Genomic DNA, 23610 nt, shown 5'->3' with positions numbered 1-23610 from the left:
TCATCTTTGTAATTATTGATTATACAACAGATTTTTTTGAGGCAATATCTCTTTGAACAGACAATGTAAAGTTCCTAGTAAACAAATTAATTACTGCTTTTCTTAGGATACAAATTCCTTGAAAAGTTCTTTACCTAACCAAGGCACCTCATCCATGTCCAGAGTAGTGCACAGCATTTACCAATTGTTTAAAGTAAAATCTATGAACATCCACCCCAAACAGATGAAATAGTTGAGCATTTTAATAATACTCTAAAATTTATGATATGAAAGGTCACTGAAGGTGGTGGGAGAAATTGCGACCCACTCCTCCCATATCTTTTCTTTGCTGTAAGAGAAGTACTCCAACTGTATGTCAGGCATCCCATTGACTTGCTAGATATACCAAAAGAGACCTAGGTGGAGGAGAAAAAAATTTAAAAATATGCTAGAATAATGGTCAGACCTGCAGGACAGGTTGAGAACTGAAATGCCAATAGTAAGACTTGAGGGTAGGGGAGGCGACATTGGGCATGTAACAGAAAATCTCATCTCAAAGAAGTCAAACCAGGAAATAAAAGTTCTTATTTTAGTATCCACTGCTGTAAACAAATTACTTGACAAGTAACAATGATCTTTTGGAATTGTAGAAAAAGAATGTGAAATAAATTTAAAGTTAATGCTGCTGGGAGAAGGCAAACAGAACTGTTATTCTGAATAAATGGTCTGTAACCCTGGAATGAAAGTGGAGTATGTCTGTTTGCAAAAGAAGACAAGTTTCCCCCAATGTGTAATTGAATTTGGAGTCATAGAAACAAAATTAACAGTTTAATCCAGCACAACATAGAAACAATGGCTGATGAAAGAGAAAATTTGAAACCATAATGGATAGTATTGTTAAAGGCAATCAATTAGAGAAGGAATGAAGGAAATGCTCTAGCTAGTTGATATTGAACAATTCCAAAGAAAGTGGAATAGCCCCAGTTTTTGGTCCCCAAACCTAATGTGTCCATAAAGTTTTGTAATGACTTCAGGGGATTAAATAACATGTAAATTTGATTTGTATGCCCCACCTAGAGTAGACAAACTGATAAACTGGGCCAAGGCTAGGTTTCTTTCCATTTTGGGCCTAATCAAAGGCCATCTACAAATTCCATTAGTGTTAGAAGTTATGGAAAAATGCATATTCATTACCAAATTGATTATTTCAATACAGACCCCTGCCTTTTGTTTCCACAAAGCACCTGCAAATTCCCAGAAGACTGATGGATAAAATTTTTAAATCCTTCATATAGATATGCAAAAAAAAAAATAAAACTATTTGTATTACCACATGTTCCAAGTCTTGGGAAAGTCCTCTCCTTAAGATTTGAGCTTTCCTCTGTTTACTGCATAGAAATGGATTAATTGCTGACCCCGCCAAATGAAAGTTAGGCATTGCATAAGCTTGCTATATATAGGCTGTGTAATTGGCCAAAGTGTAATGAAATCACAAAAGTGGAATTAGTACAAACATGACCCCTGCTAATCACTAAGAAACATGTTAGGCTTTTAGTCCTGGACAACAATTATTGTCAATTACTGATGTTGCTAGAATTGCTTGCCACCTCTCTAATTTGACAAAAGGTAAACCTGCTTTGAAAGTTAGAATGACAGTTTAATAAAACAAGCCTTTAAGTAGCTGAAAAATATGTTGTGCCTAGAATCAATTCTAATGGTACCAGATTTTTCCACACATTATCAGTATACATGAGGCATCTGAGGAGGGAATAGGTGCAGTTTTTCTCGAGTTATAGGTGGAGACAGACATCTTATTTGTTAATTCAGGAGAAAGTTCAGCAATGCTAAGAAACACTGCTCAGCTATAAAATGTGTCTAGTCATAAACTGGGCCCTTGCCACCCTAAAATATTTGTTAGGGTAAGAATTTGCTTTGGTAACTGACAGTGCCCCTTTATGTTGCCTCTACATGCAAAAAAAAATATTGCAAAAGTGTCATTATATCATTTGGTCTTTCTTCATTTCAAGGTCAATCACTATTCTGGCCACAGTCACTTAAATGCACTTGTTTTTCTATGACCAATGACCCATTTGGTGGGTCTGGAACCAGTAGTCCTAAGCTAGGAAGGGCGAGTTATGTAACATATTGACTGTTCAGAAAATTAAGCACACTGCTATTGAGCTGAGGAAATGCATTAATGTGCACAGAAGAGGGTATGTTAGGCTGAAGTAGGCAAGCAAATTATTCCCATTGTAATTTATGAACATGAGTTGCCTTTGGAGCTATGTCAGGGCACTACCCCTGCCAAATTCAAGGTTCCTGTATTAAAAGAAAGAAGAGTCAACAAAATTTAATGATGAAATTTCTGGCAAGTTATATTGTAAAGCAGTTTTGTATATTGTGCAGTCAGGGGTGTTTAAAATATGAATTGGGAGTCTTGAGTTAAAGATAATAAACCAGGGAATAATGTTTGTTAGTTGTAAGATATCTATGCTTTTCCACTGTAAAAAGGTCAGAAAGGCTGGATAGAAGAAATTTAAACATAATATAATGTGATGTTGGGCTGTTGGGGTGTGGGTATTACCACATTTATTTAATTAAGATGATTTCCCCTGTTTTTGTAGAGGTGGATATCTAGATTGATGTCCTTGGTTTAAGCTATAGACAATTTGTTAAATTATGAAATACTTGGAAAATGGTAGTTGACTCTCATATTTACAATGTCATCAGCAAATGTTTCACTTAGAGACAAGAAGTCTATAGGTGCAAGCATTTGTCAAGATAGGGTTAAGCAGTGTGTTCTGGGTAAAACGTATGAGATTCTTTTATGCATGCATGTAACACAAAGATTGGAAATATACATTCAAAAAAGCTGATATGTACAATATATAGGTTCAAAAACTTCTTAATATAATGGCTATTCTATCCATATTATCTTGGAATGTAAATTGTGATTCTTTCAGTCATTCATGCATGCATGCATGTAACACAAAGTTTGGAAATACACATTCTAAAAAGCTGATATGTACAATATATAGGCTCAAAAACGTCTTAATATAATGGCTATGCTATCCATATTATCTTGGAATTTAAATGGCCTTACAGGTATAGACAAAAAGTAAGAAATTGTTAAGAATTATGTTAGGAAATGCAGAGTGCAAATAGCAGTGTTGCACGAGACACATTTGGAAAGAACTGAGCATGTGAATTTGATAAAGGATTTCAGGATCAATTCAGCAGAATGTCAGGGACAAAAGCAAAAGGGGATTAATTGTTAGAGGAGCTCCAACAGAAATAGAACATGGAAAAAAAGATAATGGTAGATTTGTGGTAGTAAGGGGCTACTGGAAAGAGAAGATGATTATACTTGCATGTATTTATATTTCACCAAAAAAATGCTTTTATGGAGCTTAAGAAAACTGTAGAAGAAATGAGCAACTTTCATCAGGGAGTATTACTTATATCTGTAGACTAGAATGTTGATGTGCAACAGTGAGGATGTATCTGAGGGACCTGGATGGGAAAATGTACCAAAGGAGGGTAGGTTTCTGAAGAAATATATGAAAATATTTGGTGTGGAAGATGTAAATTCCGTAGTAAGAACTTGGGCAGAATTTACATATTACAATAACTGGGCTCGACTGAATAGAAATTGTATCACAGGATGTACATTTAATTGAAAGCTTTGCCACATATCCAGTAACTATTTCAGATCATGCAGGAATAAAACGTAATGTAAAAATACATGGTAATGAAATAAAATGAGACATTGGTGCTTCTCACTTACCTGTTAAAAAGAGAGAAATTTTTAGGCGTGGATAGTAGAAATTATTTGAGTTATTAAGGAAGATGGAGTTTTCTACAGAAGTTACAGCTTGTGAGTAGGATAAAGCAAAATGGAGTTTAAAAATAGGGTAAAAATAAAACAAAACGAGAGATATATTTAAGAAGTAATGGGAATTATGTAGAGGGGCTGACAATGGTTAAAGTGTTGCAAAATAAAGAGAATCTCACAGGAAAAAGAAGAGATGCTAAAGAGAAAAAAAATAAGGGAGTATCTTTATAATATGCATGTATTTAGAAAGATTGCTGTTTTTTTATAACTTCAGAGCACAAAAACTTCTAGCACAATGACTTAGGCAACAGAACTTTGAAAGAGTTGTCGCCAAACTTAGGGTGCCTATAACAAGAAAAATAACCAGATTAGGAGATGATATGAAAATTTGTATGAAGACAAGAAAAATGGAAATCAAGAACGAGTGCAAATGGAAATGTTTATGGAAGACTTAAGTATGCTAAGGGTAGAGGTAGATGAGAGAAAATGCTAATAGATAATCAATCTGCAGGAGCAGATAGTATATCTGTGGAAGTTTGGAAGTTAGGAGGGATGAAAGTGATAAAGATCTGGAAGGTTTTGTTTAACCATATTTTAAAAGGAGGAGAATCACCAACATCTTGGAAGAAAGCCATGGTGCTGTAAGACATAAAGACCCATCAGACCCAGTTTCATATAGACTCATTTCAGTTTCAAACCATGATTCTAAAGTGTTTGTCTACATTAACTAAAAGAATGGCAAAGGTGTTATTAAAAATTGATAGATATGGATATTCATGAGGTTTTGTGGAGGGAATGCAAACATTTAGCAACATTTATAGAACAGTTATGATCCAGAGGGAAGGAGACTGTAAGAAAACACTGCTGCTGTTGGTGGCTGTTTTTAAACACCTTTATTGAATTATCACTTGTGACATAGGCAAATTTACATTTATACAAAAATAATCAAATTGTATTAACAAATTAACATTACCAGACATTATACTTCACATGTATTGCTATATATCATATAACCTAAGCAGCATTACATTAATTATTCAATTCCTGCCCTTTTTTTAAACAAGAAACATCTTTATTAAACCATCACTTATGACATAAGCAATCATACAGTTATATAAATGAAAACAAACCACACCGACACAATCCTAGTTGCAAGCATTTTACATCACACGCCATACTGATATGCTCCCAGTTGCAAACATTATACATTACTTTTAATCTACCCAATCATTTTCAAACATTACATAGCTCATGTAAGTTCTGCTTCTTTTAAACCGCATTCCTTCCCTTTATGTATTGTTCCCACAATTCCCATTTTTTCTGTGTAGTTTGCTCCTACCATTTTCTAAATATCTTAGTTCCAAGAGTTTTATCTTTGTTACTATATTCATTACTTCTAATGCAGTTGGTTTAGATTTTGATTTTGATTTTCTAGTACACAGCAAGGCCTTACCATGTCTAGGCAATTCTGATTCTGTATCACAGCTTAGAAGAATCATCTCCCTCATCACACCAATCTGCCCTCCCAGCATCTCCAACAGTGAATCCTTAAAGTCCACCAACCCACCACACTCCCAGAAAATATGTTCCCTAGTTACCTCTTTCTTCTCTGTCACACCTCTCTGCTTGGAGTATAAAAATATCTACATAAACATTTTCAAGCAAAAATCCTAAATCATTTAGATTTTGTTGCACATTTGGGAGACATACATATATCCTCCCATTGTTTCTTTGTGAGTTGCTTAATTAATCTCACTTCCAAATCCATTCTAATTCATTCAGTGGAGTAAGCTGTGGTTTTATGAGTAGGGCAATAGATGCATTTGCATTCTGTGATAGAATAAAAAAGGTTATTTAAGAGCATATATGAAGGATCAGTGGCATGAATAAAAGTGGGCGGGGCCTTCTCTGATAAGTTGTCCGAACAGAGGAACCAGGCAGAGGTGTCCTCTTTTCCCTTTATTTGCTTTATATTTAGAGCCACTGGCAAAGGAAGTAAGGTAATAAAAAATTCAAGGTTATAATTGGTATGGTAATCAAGAACATTGACTTTATTTGCAGGTGATGATATTTTAAACCTGCTATCAATACAGAAAAGAACATTTCAGTGTTATGGAACATACTGAGACAATTTCAGGTCTTTTGGGGATATAAAATTAATGAAGATAAAACAAAGGCTGTAGCCTAATTATGTACCCACGCATGAATTTGTTAAGCAATACCGACATTTATAGGGATATGTTAAGATGAACTGTTTAGGCGTATGAATTGCAAAGGCTTCTATTCTAGCAGCTAATGATATATGGGAGGAGTCTAAACAAAAGATAATACAAAAACTGAGAAACTGGAAGCTCCTCTCTATGGATATATTAGTAGTAAGATACAAGCAGTGAAAAGATTGTCAGGCATATTTTTATCAAACAGATAAGTTGCAGACAGTAGTTAATAGAGGTGTAGGCATATATCTGGGAGGGGAAGAAGGCAAGTGTTAAGTGTGATAAGTTGACTATTCTAGTAGAACAAGGTGGTTTAGAACTACCTGATTTGAATGGATATTTTATAACAAAACAAATAAGGCTGTTAAACATAACACAAGTAGAAAGTTATAGAGGTTATAATTCAAAGTGGAAAGGGATAATGATGAAGTGGGGGAAAGTGAAGGAATAAGGAGAGAGTGGGATTTTGTATGCATATCCTTAATGTGATTAATAACAATACAGAATCTTATATTCATAAAGCAGCAGAACATAGTCTAAGAACTAAGCCAACACAAAAATGAGAGAGGTGATTTTGCCAATAGGAATAAGTGTAAATAGAGGTACAAACGGTACAAAGAGTGGGTTAGAAGTTTTGGGAGAAAACTGCCAAAGGAACCAAGGCACTAGGAGAAAATAACTAGGGAGGACAAAGTAATAGAATGAAATAAGGCTAAGAAGACATTTTGGACTGTTTTGATAGAGACTGCCTTCCTTATCAGGGATTGACATCAGAGGCAAAGAGAAAGGAATAGGGAAATACTAATTGAAAGATGTGCTCTGATAGAGTTTTAGTTGAATCTAGAAGAGAAGTTGCTGTTAAAAATGAGATAATTGATAGGGCATGTAAAATATTGTACAGTAACAGTACAATTCAATCTGTGGAGGTTAGAAAAGAAAGGTAAGAGATATTACATAAGCAATTTACAATGGAACAATGGGAGGACACGTGTATGGCACCCAGGTTTGCAACAAAGTCTAGAAATTTAGGATTTTCTTTTCTTGGAAGTGTTTGCATAGGTATTTTATACCCAAAGCAGACTCCAAAGAATTTTTCCTCGGGTAGTAAATGTTGGATGTCTGATGGGGAAGAGAAAGATAACTGGGAACATATGTTCTGTGTGTGTAATGAGTTGGCAGACTTTAAATATTCCCTACAAACCACTGTGTCAGAAATACTGAGTGAGCTAATGTGTGCACCTACGGAAATGATTCTTTTGATCTGAGACACAGGATCTGAATTACCTAGACACAGTAAGGCATTGATAAGTTTAATTCTGGTGTCTGTCAAAAATCATTTATTAGAAACTGGAAATCAAAATCTAAACCAACTGTATTTGAAGTATTGAATATTGTAACATAGATAAATTTACTGGAAATGGGATATTTAGAAAAGAGAAGGGGAAAACTTCATAAAAATAAATGGAAATTGTTGGAAGAATACATGCAGAATAATGGTGAGATGGAGGAGCGAAGTTTAACAGAAGACCGTCATTGAACAATTTTATGTAGTGTTGGATGTATGATAGTTTTACAAAAGAGCATTTATACCTGAGGCATAATGTATGTAACTGGAAACATTAATGTGGTTTGTTTTCTTTTATATTCTTGTATGTTTGCTAATGTCTTAAGTGATAATTTACTAAAGGTGTTAAAAAAGCAGGCAACAGAACACAAAAAACCTTCAGACTTACAAAAAAAAGATTCTTTCATTAATCTTGAAAGTCAATAGCTGTTTTTCTTTTTCATTACTGACATGGAGAGGAGATTTCTGCACGAGCAAACTGTTAACCATGAGAGGTCAGAACACTGCTTCTTAAGTGAAATTTAGAAGGTACCAGTGTGATTAACCTTTAAAAGTATATTGTCAGAGCAGCTAATTTAATTTTCACTGAAGTTTGAAATTGTAATAATGTATGTAATTTATACAAGTAGTCGTGTCCCCAGCAGCCTATGTAATTATAATGCATTTAGTATAACAATGCACTAATTAGTTTATTCATAGGCTCATAGGTAAGTACTGACCTAACTGTTCCTGTGGGCCATAATAAACTTAGCCACTTTCCCTTTTTCTGGTTGAATTAACCTATCCCATTTGGTGTAAGATTGACCTTATCAATCCCACAATTGATTATTATTTAAAGGTAGCCAATGCACCTTTTCTTAGGGCTACAAGTTAATGTTTACTGAAAGCATCCAATCTGTTTTTCACATCTGGGAGGGAAATAGAAATAAAAAAGAACAGAACGTAATAAGTGTAAATAGAGAACTGGCTATAAAGTGCTTTAGCATGGACAATCTTCATTTTAGATTAGATAATACTTTTAGTTGCAGCCATTAATTTGGGCAAACTGCTTCTTTATAGAGGGTATAAATGTCATTTGTTGACAAGGTATGTAGCTTTTTTGTGCACTCTAAGTTAAAGGGGTGGGATGGTCTGAAAATAGGTGGGTAAAGTAATGAAATAGCTTATGGAACAGACAATAACAGTGAAAGAGGGAAGGGAGAGACTGTAGAACTCAGATTACAGTAAGGGGCAGAAGATGGAAATGGAGAAATTTAAAGCCACAGTAGGAAAAGGGTGATGGTATTGGGGAAAATTCAAGCTGTAAGAATTTCCTAGAGAGGGATCCAATCAAATAAAGCCAGTACTTGTGCTCTAGTCCTAGGGTTAGAATTTCAGAAACATTAGCTTAATGTCTTAGTTGGGGCTAGGGCAGTCTTAGTTGGGGCTAGGGCAGTCGCAAAGAACAGGGGAAAACACAGTAGCAAAATGAACAGAAAAGCAATAGAGTACAACTTTAATCAGGTAAATGACTCTAACATCAAAACTAAAAAAATAAGTAGCTGTAAAAGTACTGAAGAAATCCTGGAGCAGAATTCACAGTGCTGTCACAATGCATTCCCTCCATAGACTAAGGCACCAGACTATGCAGAAATTTGCCCGTACTGCTGTTTATGGAAAAAAATGATGAAATAAATGAGTCTGAAGTCTGGTAGTAGTTTACAGTTCTGTACGATTGTGAATGAAACTACAAGATTAAGACCACAAACAGGAGTCAAAATACAAACATTATAATGTATAAATGATGTTAAAATCTTGCTGTAATACACAATCTTCTCACAACTGCAAATAAAGCTATAAAACTAAGGTCCCAGAACCATTTTTTTTAACTAAACCATGGGGACGGAGCAGAAGAGTACAAAAAGTGTCACCACGCAGGTGTCTATAAATGCAGTTAAAATTATTTAAACAGAATTTAAATTTTAAAAAAAATCTGCCCACTTCTGGGCTTTACGTACCTCTCAGAGTCTTGAATTAAAGACCTATATAGTGATGCAGAAGGGGTGTGAAGCATTTCAAAGCCCAGTGAATATAGTACAAGATCTGTGTATTTATTGGGATTCATTATAACTTATCATAGCTCAACTCACTGAAATGTGTGTTGAAGATAATGAGTAGAGTAAAAACAATGTTTGTGTGTGTGTCTGGGGGGGGGGGGTAGATATGGGTGGATTTGCCCATACTCCCATCCTAAATTATTTTATTTTACTTTTGTTTTAAGTTTGCTAACAGGGATAGAGCACTGATCCGATTGGGACCTATTTCTGTCTCAGCCACGGAATAAGTACAGTAGATAAATTATGTTATATATAGAGTGAAAAACAAAATGCAATATATGCATGTATTATATACAAAGAGTATATCTGAGTTGGTTTGTGGATATAAAGATAATGCATTATATACAAAATTACTGATAAAACACAGTATATACATGCAATATACACAGTGGCTTACAGAAATTACAATGAAAAGTTAGTCAGAACAAGCAATGAAGAAGGAGGTAAGGCAGAGGGAGAGATTACATTTTATAACCAGAGATAGAGGAGTTGCATTTTCCTAGTCTTTTAATGTGTGCTATAAGTTCTTATGTGAAAACTTGTTATAAACTGTCTGCAGAGTCATACCACAGTAAGACGAAATGGGGCTTAATCTCAACTAGATGAGTCTTGGTGAGTTCCGCTTATGATGAGCTTAAATGGTTGCTTATTTATTGTTGCTTGATAGCTGAGGAAATTCTCCTGGATGGAGCCCATTTTCAGTGGTGGCCCTGGAAGAAAAACTCCTAGAAATATTAACAGATTGAATACACTGAAGTAAGAGTAACGCAGTACAAGTGGTACATATGCATAAATGAATTAGCAGATTATGTAAAATGCACTATCATCTAAGTAAAAGAACCAAAACTACAGGCAGACAGGTTAAACATAAATAAGTACAAGTGTAATTCAGTCAGTCTTGGAATTTAGGCAAAAATCATTATTTGTAGAATGTCATACAATTTGAAATATACAAGGTATTCCTCAACATTTGGCAGTAGAGTAAAAGCCATAGGCATTATTTTGCAAGTATGCTGTATTTGTTTTGCTCCTGTAGATCATACAATATAGCAATACATATGTGTCAGGGTTAAATATTGTCACAAAACATTTCCATTGAGGGACTCACTTGTATTGCTGTGCTATATCTGATTGGTCAAAAACAATTTCTGCCAAGGCTCTAATTAGTGCTGGTATACATTGTTGATTGGTGTCTTAATTGTATTTGTCTGAATGGCAAGGTACAACATGTTTGTTACACTTCTGCATCAATTTACTTATTCTGTTTTGTTCCTAGGAGCCTCAACATGTTGCAGCTGCTCCACAAAGCCAAAGTAAGTAACTACAGAAATGTGATCTTTTTATTGATAAGGATATCAGCTGAGCCAGTCAAAATGCATATTCCATATGAATGAAACATCTTATTATAGTTTTTTTTACCCAGTGTTTATGAAATATCAATAGAGAAGCGAAGTCATATTCTTAAAATTTAAATGCCAATGGTTGAACTTTGCAGCATCTCTCAAAAATCATTATGAACAGTATGAGTAATAGTTTGAGATAAAAATATTTTGTATGTTCCTGTTCCTGATTTAGACAGAATAGAATCAGAATTTTTAGTGTACTGGGGTTTGGAACATAATCTAATTGTCTATATACCTCATTTTTGGATTTCTTCAGGGTTAACCACCAATCCTCTTTTCATTCCAGTCATTTGCAACTAAGGGAGGTGAGAGACAGGAGGTGTAGACCATTATATATGGCTAGATTCATTTTTCCATCCTGGCCCTAACCTCTCTAAGAAGCTGCATGACATAATGCTAATGTGGCTGTATGGTGGTTGCATTTTACATGGTAGATTATAGTGCATCCCTTTTGCAGAGCTGTTGTTGAGCCAGCCCCTGTCCTTCTACAAGTGGTTATTAAGCAGTGCAGCCATGCAACAGTCTGTCCCTGAGATTGGTGACCCAGTATCAGTTACTGACTTCTCGGACAAAATCAGGGGCAGTTGAGATGTATGCCTTCAGACTGTCAGGAAAATGGTCATTGTAAAGGAATACTCTGCCCCAGTTAACACATAAATCAATAAAACATACATACAATATGTAATTACAAAAAAGATGGTCAACAATACAACTAAGTGTCTCTGAATGAACATTTATTTAAAGAAGTTGCATTACTCTTACTTTAGTGTATTCAGTCAGTAAATATTTCTAGGAGACTTTCTACCAGAGGAGAGTTTGTCATAATGGCTATGGTCTTTACCTCACAAATACAAACTACAGGGTTTGATTCTGACTACTGGTTATTGGCTAGAATAGTAACAGTCAGCAGACTGATAGCCTAGTATTTACCTCTGAACCTATAACCTATGAAATGTGCCTGCTGTTATGATGGTTAAATACTGACAGTTGCTCACTTATGAAATTGTATTATGCTGTAGACTTCATTAATCTGAAAACTTCAAAAGCAACTTGTACAACTTTGTATATACTATTCTTATTGTGTTTTACACATGGTACAATGGAACTTTGTTAATATGCGCTTTATTTGTACATGGTCCCGATTAATACATGGTAAAGACTTGCCTCCCGCAGTTGTGAAATTAGTACACAGAATTCATTAAAATGCGATACTTGAATGACAAAAAGTTACCAAGACATTGGCTAAGGCTCTGGCATTATTAGCAGCACTGTAGAAGTACCTAATTTACTGTATTATTATCTGTGTGGTCACATGGATGAAAAAAACATCCTTTCCAACTAAAATGCAAGATTTCTTTGCAGTTTAACAGCAATACTGGTGAGATGTACTCTGGAATTAATTTATTCCAGTTACTGTAGCATCATTAATAGGGCTAAGCAATGGACAGGCAAGCACAAAAGAAACTACACTGTTGATGAAAAATTAGCAGCCATGGAGTGGATTTATAATGGCGAATCCCAAGCCAATGTTCTAGAGAATTAAATATTAATGAATTGCCAGATGGTTATTGGCTTAAGAAGGAAGGTGACCTGTGAAAGTTAATTCAAACTATCAACTCCTCTGAAGCCCTTGAATGAAAACGGGTGTCATATTCAAACAAGCCAGAGGTAGATTGAGCATTGCGCATGTGGGTCAGTCAAGAGCTAGCTAAGGGGACACCAGTTAATGGTCCAATCCTCTAAGCACAAGCAGAGAAATTTGTAAATCTGATGGGCCATGGTGATTGGTTTAAAAAGTATCACAGTCAGGTTTTAATATCTAGAGAATCCTGATCAGCTGACGAAGCCACTGCTAGGGCTTTCTCAAGCACGTTAAAACATATTGAATGTGAAGACTTACTGGATGAACAGGTTTATAACTGTGATGAAACAGCCTTGTTTACTAAATTATTGCCTGATAAAACCTTAGCTTTCAAAGATGAATCTAATAAAAGGACTGGATATAAAAAAGTAAAAGATAGCGTCACTTTACTTTTTTGGGCCAACAAAACTGGAAATCGTAAGTTAGTTCACTTTGTAATAGGACTTTTTGAAAATCCACCATGTTTAAAACATTTGAATAAAGAAAAATTGCCTGTTGTCTATAGAAACAGTAAGATTGCTTGGATGACAAGGGCCATTTTTATTAATTGTTTTCACAGATATTTTGTTCCGGCGGTTAAAAAAAACATTTGCTTGCTCAAAAACTTGAAAAAAGGCACAGCTACTGCTGGACAATTATAGGTTTATAGGTTAGTACTAGGCTAACTGCCCTTGCGAGCCATTGTAAGCCTAGCTAATTATCCCTTGTGAGACTCAAAAGCTGCACCTTGTGTTTGTAAGGCAAGCACCTTAACCATTAGGCCACCCTCCCAACCCAATTTGTCATGCTCATCCACCTGCTGATACATTAATTTCATGTTAGGATAAAGTTTGCTTTCTTTACTTACCCATGAACACCACATCAAAAATCCAACTTTTATACCAAGGAGTTATTAAAATTTTCAAACAAAATTATGAATGTGGGTTAAATTCATCCTTGGTTTCTTCTGAAACTGCTGATATTCCTCAGTTTAAAAATAAATCTAAAAGAAATCATGTACTTGATTCAGCAGTCATGGCATAATGATAAAAAGCAGTCAATAGAAAACAGTTGCATGAGAGAGGTCTGCATGATGCCTTCGCTCAAGCTCAGATCAACCCTGTGCTAGTCCTCGATAGCTCTTGTGAATTTGAATATGACATTGAAGGATTCACTGAAACAAATGTCAAGACAGTTAGCCAAACAAATCAACAAAAAGTGGCACAAATTTTTGAGATGCTGAAAGATTTCAGCATTAAAACCTGTCAAGATGTTATCACTGAATGGTTAAAATTGGTTGGAAGAAGGGATTGAGGTGTTCCAGTTATGGAATTAATGTCTGATGATGACATTGTACAAGCAGTTCAGACCAAATTGGCTATGGCTGATTCAAATAACGTAGACCAAAGCGATGAAGAAGATGACGATGCCTCATCCTTACCAGCATCAAAAATTTTGCCATATGAAGCCGTTGGTGCTATTGAAAAATTCATGAGATTCATGGAGGAGCAAGGTGCAGATCCATTGGATTTAATGCACTTGAGGCGAATGGCTGTTCACAAGAAAAAAAACGAGTCAGTAGCCTGAAGCAACTGAAACTAACCAACTTATTCAGAGGTCTGTGTGTACATAAAAACCATATATTATTTAATGGACATGTATAATCATGTAATATATATTTCTTGTTCGCATGGGCTAAGTATTGAAATGATGGTCAACTGACAGAGAACAAAACGACACAAAAGATCAGTGTAAATCAGTGTCAGGAGTCAAGTCAGTAAGGCATCATATTAGCGTGAAAGCTTCAGTAGCTGTATTACAATGCCTACATTGGATCATTAAAGGGCATATGTGGATTATAATGCCCCTCACAATGGTAGATACACATGTATCGCATATTTAGTTCCCCATATCATGCTGCATCACTGCAACACTATGGGGGGGGGTGCATTGAAACAGAGAGAGGACTTTCTCCCGCCGGTTTGCAGTGAGCATATTTACACACCTAGCCTGACCTCACAAAGAAACTACAGTATTTTCCTAACCAAAATATAACATCTACTCAAAGGTATCTGATGATAATATTACAGTATCTGCACTCTGTGAATTACTTCATTCTGGTTTACTGTACTTTAACATTGTTCATTTATTGCAGTTTTACTGTACTACTCAGTGCATGCTTTAATTGTTTCTATTGTGCTTGTTAACACAGTGATAGTGTCACTTGTACAGTGCGGTAGCACCAGGATACCTGCTGTATATCTGATGTAACAGACTAGTATTTTCTTGCCTACTGCAGCATTTTCAAGGAAACAAATGTTATTGGACTGGATTGTTATCAAAGGTCTTACTGCTTTTGTCTTGTTAAATGCACTTAGTTAACATTGGTTACATCTGAATAAAGTACTTTATTTTTTGAATTGCCATTTTATTTAATGTTGTACTTTATTGCTAAATAATTAAATAAATAATGAAAAGGGTTAGTTAACCAGCTGACCTACCTAGTAAACAATTTGCAAACAAAGCAGGTAATATGCTGATAGGAGGTTTAGTACATTGAATATATGTAATCCATAAATTTTCAAAATTTAATATTTTTGAGACTTACAAGTCTTCCCAGAAATTAGTAGTTTATTGGCCTAATTTCGATCTCTTTCATTTCCCTGCTATAAAACCTGCATTTGCGTGGTTTTGCACACTGGGCAGCGCTGGTTAGCTAGGGTATAACTATTCTCAGCTCCACAAAGTCTACTCTTCAATTTTTCCCTTGGAACTAGACAAACTTTCAGCTTAAGCACTCAAACCATTGACTTCTCATACCGGCACTTGCTCAAAACACATAGCAAGCACTAATAAACCTTAGCACTATACCCCCCTATACTGTAGAGAAGGACAAGGCTCTCTATTCGACCTTAACAGCCAATCAGTAAAACAGTTCACTGTACCTATCCAGGCATGTCCAAAGGGCAGTTTCAGGTGTACTCTCTGGTCCAACTGGTGAATCTGGGCATTTTTGAGGCAATGTTACAATTGCCTCATGTACACAGACAACCCTCTCTTCCTTCCACCAAACACCAAGACATACAAGAGATGCAATTACACAGTCAACCTGGAGGCTAAGCTCTCTCAACCTAAGACTGGACCAGGTAGTCAAGAGGAGAAGGGAATTACTTGCATCACACCACCAGTCTCACATAGACCTATGAAACCAGCACCGGCAAAAAACACACATAAATACACAAAAACATACTCTGAGGCTCTAAATAAAAATCTGCAGAAGCAACAGTGACCTCCAAAGCAGACATCCAAGCAACCTCCACCCCCAACACTAACCATGAAACACATACTTTTCAAAACCAGTGTGCCACACAATCACAGCCCTTAAAGCAAAATAACATACCCAACACACTAGTAATAGGTGACTCTCTAGTTATGCACACTGACGTCCTACTCACTAGGCTGAATAAGGAGAAGGTTACTGTTAGCTGCCTGTCGGGTGCCAGGATCCGCCACATAACACAAGTACTCAGGCCATTCCAGAACAAGTACAAATATGACTCTGTCATTGTCCATGTTGGTATGAATGACCTGTGCCATACTTCCCTGGACTACATGAAAAGAGACATGGAGGAGCTCTCTGATCACGTAGCCCAGGCCGGTATGACCCTGACCCTGAGTAGCATCCTGCCCTCACCAAGAATGACACCTTAGTATAGAGAAAAAAATATCAATTTCAACAGTTGGCTAAGCTTCTGTTGTCATTCAAAGGGCATCCAGTGTCTGTCATCCTAGGATGACATGCTCGACAAGCCATGTTGCTTCGCTAGAGACAGCTTGCACCTGTCACCCTTAGGTTTTCGAATACTGGCCAAGGCTCTTGCCACCCACATAGTGCCTTTTTTAGGCAAGGCTCAAAAGACAAAACCCACTGCCGTAAATAGCACAAGTAACAAAAAACTGAGGGTAATTCTACTCAATGCCAGAAGTCTAAACCTCAAAATGCAAGCACTCGAGGCACTCCTCAGTATGGAGAAAATCGATATATGTACATTAATAGAAACCTGGTTTAAGGCTCCAGAGAGCACCCAGGCACTACCAGGCTACAACTCATACTATACATTTCGGCCACAAAACCCGGACCGAAATACAAAGGAGGGGGAGTATCCATATTCATTAAGGATACCCACACCTCCAGGTTAGTGGCACAGCACGATGCTTCAGAGATCATCCACATGCAACTAACAATGGGCAAAACTGCTATTCAGATTATAGCTTGCTACAGATCACTCACCATGTCCCAGGACCCCCACTCCACATTTCTGGAAACACTGGGAAACATAAAGGTCCTACCAAACACCCTGATATTGGGTGATTTCAATTACCCAAACATTAACTTGGAGAACAACTCAAGTACAAACTCCCTTGCCCAACATTTCCTAGAATTTATAAACTCAAATGCCCTGGATCAACTGGTCAACACCCCCACCAGAGGTGACAACATATTGGACCTAGTCATCATCAACATGGGCGACCGGTGTTCCACACCGGAGGTCAACCCCTCGCTGGTTAGATCTGACCATAAACTAATCACACTAGATATCCACATTCCGCCACCACCCCCGATCAACGAAACCACCGTGAAAAATTTTTCAAAAGCAAACTTCACATTACTTAAGACCAAGGTGAGAAGTTTCAAAGCCCCCCATGCTAAAGGATAATGCTGTCTAAGCTGCAAAATCCTTTACTAATGCACTCTACGGGCACCTACAAATGAGGGCTTTCATGTCCCAACCCTTTCCCGTCCAGAGGGATTCCAGGGACTTTGCGATATTTCGGGGATGCCGTTGGGTACTGAGTGAGGTTGGATGCATTTCCCCTGCTGGGCAGGAGCTCTCGGGGTCCCACGGACTCCCGCCGTTTACTTCCTTAAGGACTTCCACCTGGAGGGGGCTGTGGTCTAGACCTCCCCCTCACACAGGCGGGAGCTCTCCCAGCCAGGCTGATTTCAGCCCCTTTCTCCCTTTCAGACTTCCATCCTGGAGGGGACCAAGGTCCAGACCCCCCTCACCCTGGCGGGAGCTCTCACAGCCCAGCCGATGTCAGCCCCTCTCTCCCTTCCAGACTTCCATGGGGAGGGACTCCTCTGGGTATTCACTTCTACCAGGGTGGGAGAGTTCTTCTCCCATGTTAGATATCTCCTGGAGGCTGCCAAATCATTCTGTGCCCCCCATGCCCTTGGAGCCTCTCAGGGGGACCTCACTCAGAACCCGGCCGGCCCCGCGGAACTCCCCTCAGCTGCGGAGGAGCAGATCTGCTCTCATCGGGACTTCCGCGTCCTGGTCCTTTCCGGTCCAGAGCTCCATGGTCCCAGTCTCCCCCAGATCTCCTGCAGGCTGCCTCGCCGGGACATGTCCTCCTGCCCTCAGAGCCACTCACGAGGATCTCACTCTGGTCCCGGCTGGCACCGCAGAACTCCCCCGGCCGCAGAGGGCCAGGCCCGCTCTCATCATGACTTCCGCGTCCCAATGCTTTGCCATCGAGAGGAGTTCCGGGGACTTTGCGATATTTCAAGGATGCCGTCGTGTACCAGGTGAGGTTGGATGCCTTCCCCCTGCCAAGCAAAACATCCCAAATAAAACCAAGACTCACTCCTCCAAGAAAAGGAAACCAGTCTGGTGGACCCCTGCCATAAACAAGCTATACAATAGAAGGAGGAAACTAGTACAGAAAAGAATAAAATCCCAAGAAGGGAAGACATCCCTGATCAGTATCAGCAAGAAACTTCATTCCCTCATAAAATCATCCAAGGCTAGCTTTGAAAGAAAAATTGCCATGGACTCCAAAGATAACCACAAGGCATTATTTAGCTATGTCAAGAATCTAAGTGGCAATTCTCAGATCTGCTCGGAGTTATTGCAGAATGGCACAAAATATACTGAACCGACCGATATAGCAAATATCCTGGCAGACCGGTTCAGTGCAAATTTCACCCCCCTCTCACCCCCAAAAGGGGCCCATAATTATACCAGAAGAATGTAGTGCCCCTGAAATCACAGGCACTCTGATTAAAACAGCCCTCTCCAAAGCCAAAAACACAGCATCAATGGGACTGGACAGTGTCCCAGGCTGCGTCCTACACGAGCTCAAAGATGAACTAACCCCTCACCTAAATACACTGTTTAAACTCAGCCTCAACACAGGCTGCATGCTCACAGAGTGACACACAGCAATGGTTATTCCACTCCACAAAGGTGGAGCCACAACGGACCTAGAGAACTATCGCCCTGTAAGCCTGACTAGCTTGGACTGCAAAGCTGTGGAGCGCATCATCATGGATCTCATTAGCAGAGACATTGGAAACCAGCAAACACTGGACCCTACCCAGTTCGGCTTTAAGGGCAGATCATGCCTCCTAAACCTGGTGGACTTCTTTGAGACAGTTACCAAGGCTATAGACGAGGGAAAGGTGGTCCACACAGCCTACCTAGACCTTGCAAAGGCCTTCAACACCATTCCCCACTCAGGTATTATAGACAAGCTCACCAGCCTGAACATAAACCCCTACATCATGAGATGGGTTGCCAACTGGCTCATGGACATAACCCACATGGTAAGAGTTGCAGGAGCTAGGTCTGACTGTAAACCGGTTACAAGTGACATTCAGATCAAAAGAGGTCATTATGCCCCTCTATGCATCACTCATCAGACCCATCATAGAGTACAATGCCCCATTTGGGATGTACCTTACAAGACACCTTTAACAACTGGAAAGACCACAGAAGTACCTCACCAAGAGGATCACTGGCCTTAAGCAGATGCCCTATGCAGCTTGACTGAAGAAAATCCAGCTGCACTCTGTTACATACCGCCTACTCAGAGGTGATCTCTGCCTGACATAACAAGGCCATGTCCAATCCAGAATTGATGGACATACTCCACCTAAAGAAAACCATATCCCCTCAAGCCACACACTCCAGGGATCTAAACCTCACCACAACAATTAATAGGACGTGCTGGAGGGATTGATTCCTGTCCCAGAGACTTCCCATGCTCTGCAACAAGATTCCAATCTACATTAGGCAGAGCTCCTCACTAACCCTCTTCAAGAGAAACCTTGACGAGTGGATGGGAAACAGAAAGTTTACCCCAGGGATCACTTCAATGGCTCTGCTGGACAGAGGCACAGGGAACTAATCTAAGGGGGTGGCGAAGGCCAGCACATTCCGGCTATAAATTCCTTTGGGCAGATAACCTATCCATATTTTTGTCATTCTTGCAAATTTAGTCCATATGCCTAATATGTGTAGACTCAAATTTTACATATAGACCAAAGAATGGATAGGAATAACTCTGAGTAACCCTTAAAAATTAGAAAGCTAGTGTCAGTCTGGTCAGCATAAAACAGACAAACGTTCATAGGTTTTGTTCAAGCAGCTTTATTACATACAAACATATCAGAAATTAGGCTTTGTAACTTAAACTTGTAAACAGACTGACTACTGCACTCATACATATTAACACTCTGGCCGTTCTCTCAAAATGGCACTGCTGCCTGCACCTGCTACATCTGGAAATGCTTCTTAAAGGTATGTACACACACTTTGATTTGCAGCCTCCCTCTTTGAGAAATAGTCCTTATATGAAATGACAGTATTCAATGACATGCAATTTACAGAAATGATCTTTTGACATGCAGTTATACAGAACTAATTATTTCACATGCAATTATACAAAATTAGACACACAGAAAACAATTAAAGTATGTCCAAGTTGCTGTGTATTTTACACTAGGTCTTGAAATATGATGTGACTAACATAAAAGTCAGAATTGCATCTAGCAGTGGCGACTGTCTTCAAGGAATGTTCAAGTCTGGGGACATCTGGGAGATCATCAAGAATGGTAATGGATACAAAGACATGTTCCTCGGTACGATCATTGCCAGGGTTGCTCTAAGACCTAGAGTCTGTATCACAGATACAATGCTGAAATATTGTTTCTGATACAGGAAGGTGTCAGCAGTTTCTCCTGTACTCTGTACCCTCAGATTAGTAGGATCTCTGCTCAGTACATATACCTTTCACTTGACCAATTCGATCAAAGCTTTTCGCCGTTTACATCCTCACTGTCTCTCCTTTTAATGGATGAAGAAATCTGCTCTTTTTGTCAGTTGGACTTCTGAGAAGAATACTTTTTAAAAAGTTGGGCTTTAATTGCTGTGTTGTTTTTAGCATTAGCCACCAACAAACTAGACAGGCAAGGTTGTTCTCGTTTGCCTAGGTTGATGTCTCTGAGCAGGTGAACCTAGTAGATTGTCATGGGGTATATTTCTGAGATAGAGTAAATTCAAGAAGATATCGATATTGTCATGCCTTGACCTCTCCAGTAATTGCTTTGCAGTCTGTACTGCACATTCAGCAAGGCCGTTTGACTGAGGATATACAGGACTGCTAATAACAAGGATAAAGTCCCACTCTTTAGCAAATCTCTGAAACAATTGACTGGTAAACTGAAAACCATTGTCAGAAATAACTTTATGTGGACTACCATGGACTGAGAAATGACATTTCATCTTGGTAATAACAGCACTGGACGTTAGGTTAGGTAGCAAATCTATCTCTCACCAGTTCAAATAAGAGTCTACCAACACTAAGTAATGTTGACTGTTCCACTCAAATATGTTATTTGCTACTGTTGAGCAAGGTAGTTCAGGAATTTGGTTTAGCTGAAGTGGCTCTTATTGCAAATGTGGCTTAGTACTGTTGCACACTGAACAAGAAGAAAGCACTTTATCAATGTATTTTGCTAGAAAAGGCCAAAATACTAGTCCTCTCACCTTCTTTTGGTGGAATCAGAACCTGGGTGGCCACAATGTAAAATCTGACTGTGTTCACACTGTAAGGAAGTAGGAACAGTAACTTTTGGACTTTGTAAATGAGACCATCTTCCATCAGCATCTCATCTCTGTATGGAAGGTAGGGTTGTACTTCTGGTGGTACACAGGATTGCTTTGATGAAGTGGTTGAGCTTTTGCAAAATCGGAACAGTCTTTGAATGATCTCTCTGCTCATCAAGTTTTGTGGTAGAAAAATGATGCACTTCCATGACATCAAAGTAAAAATTCTCTGCATCAAGCTGTTCCGTAATATTTCTGAGTTATCTGGATAAGGTGTTAGCCAGATAAAGAAGTTTACCTTTTGTATAGGCCATTTTGAATTTCTACTTTTGCAATTTGAGCATCATTCTTTGTAGTCTTGCTGGAGCGGAATGCATAGGCTTCCATGCAGGTACTACTGCCAAAAGTTCATTCTCAGTTTGAGCATGCTGCATCTCAGTTTTGGTAAGAGTTCTAGATACATAAGCAACAGGTCTACCCTCTTGAAAAATAACTGCACCAAGGCCGAACTTTGAAGCATCACAGGAAAGAAGTATTGGTTTGTGGACATCACAGTAACTTAATGTAGGCGGGTTAGAAATTTGCAGTTTGAGGTTATTATATGCTTTCTGGTGTTGTTCTAAGGTGCTGATGACTCACTAAAGTCAAGGATAGATTTGCCCAAGTAGTTAACCATACCAAGAAAATGCTGTAGAGCTTGGACATTGTCTGGAGCTGACATCTCAAGAATGGCTGCTTTTTTGGAAGGATCTGGTCATAAGCCTGTAGTGGTAAATAAATGACCTACATGAGTAGCTTCTGGTAGTCTGAATTTGAACTTCAGAGGATTGAGCTTTAAGTTCACTTCACAGACACTGCCCTGAACTTTCCTGAGGTTTCTGTCATGCTCTGCTTCAATTATCCCCAACTAGTAAATCATCAGCTATTATTGCACATGGGTAGCCTGAAAAAATTTGTTGCATTGCACGCTGAAAGACTTCACTGGCAGAATTTATTCTAAAAGGCATCCTGAGGAATCTGCATCTACCAAATGGGATACTAAATGTAGTCATTATTGAAGATTTGCGATCAAGCTCCACTTGCCAAAATGAACTCGTTGCATCTAAGACAGAAAAAACTATCATTCGGCATGATGGTTACAATCTCCTCAACTGTACACATGCCATGATGAGGTCTTTTTAATGCCTTTTTCAAGTCTCTTTGGTCAATGCATATTTTGATTTCATCTGATTTTTTTTTTTTTTTTTTTTTTCTTATGAGCAGCTACGATGGATGATGCACATTCATTTGGTTCTGTGACTGGACAAATCACACCTTGCTGCACCATTTTGTCTAACTGGACCTTGATTTTGTCCTGCATAGCTATTGGAACTCTTTTTGCTAGTCTAACCACTGGACTGACCTCTGGGTCTACTTTTACGGAATACACAACTGGAAGATTGCCTAGCTTGTCATTGAACACATCAGCATACTCTAAGAATAATATCACTGAAATTGGAACTGGGACACGATGTACTTCCCTGGTAAAAGAAGGCAGTTCCATTCTGAAACAGTCTCTGAGGCCCAACAAGGACTGCACGGGTTTTCGAACTGCATAAAATTGCAAGCTGTAACTGTTCCCAGCTGAATAGCATGAAAACATTACTGAGCTTTCAGTTTGAATTTCTTCACCTCCATAAGCAGCAAGCTTCGCACAATTGGCCAAATTAAGTTGCTCACCAGCCCTCACTTTAGCAAATGTTTCTGCTGACATTACATTGCACTTTGAACCAGTGTCTAGCTTGAGCTCTGTGGGTTTACCATTGATCGGGACAGTACAAAATACTTCATTCTTTGCTAACAAATCTACTGCATTAACCTTTTCACGGACCACTGATACACCATCTACATAGAAAGTAGGTTTGCTGCTCTCTGTATGATCAACTTGCTTTTTTTGAGTGACCTTTCTTAATAAATGAATGAGGTTTGCTTGATTTACAAAACTTTTGAAAATTATTCCATTTTTTACACTTGTGGCATCATTGACCAAATGCTAAGCACTTCTCTCTTTTAGACTCGAGGTTGCCGCCACAATTATGACAGTTAACAATAAGGCTTGACTTGGGTTTTGCTGAATCACTCTTATACTGTACTGAGCATGCTTCTTTAACTGAACTAGTCTTGTAACTTGCTAGAAAGCTCGTGGTTTTCCTTGCCCCACCCACAGGAGTTGCTGCTGCTA

At 38.4% G+C, this 23610-nt stretch overlaps 1 protein-coding gene across 1 annotated transcript in view; it reads left to right on the top strand.

Moving 5' to 3' along the window:
- LOC122792791 (AF4/FMR2 family member 1-like) overlaps positions 1-23610 on the top strand; it is a 1648712-nt gene that overhangs the window by 120728 nt on the left and 1504374 nt on the right. The window contains exon 3 of the mRNA XM_044060361.1: positions 10748-10784. Coding sequence (XP_043916296.1) covers positions 10748-10784 — 37 coding nt within the window. The remainder of the gene's footprint in view (positions 1-10747; positions 10785-23610) is intronic.

The sequence above is a fragment of the Protopterus annectens genome, chromosome 2.part0 (genome assembly GCF_019279795.1).
Source record: "Protopterus annectens isolate FY-2018-M chromosome 2.part0, PAN1.0, whole genome shotgun sequence".
Lineage (NCBI taxonomy): Eukaryota > Metazoa > Chordata > Ceratodontiformes > Protopteridae > Protopterus > Protopterus annectens.
Note: the sequence above shows the minus strand (reverse complement) of the source record. Positions and strands in the feature narration are given on the sequence as shown.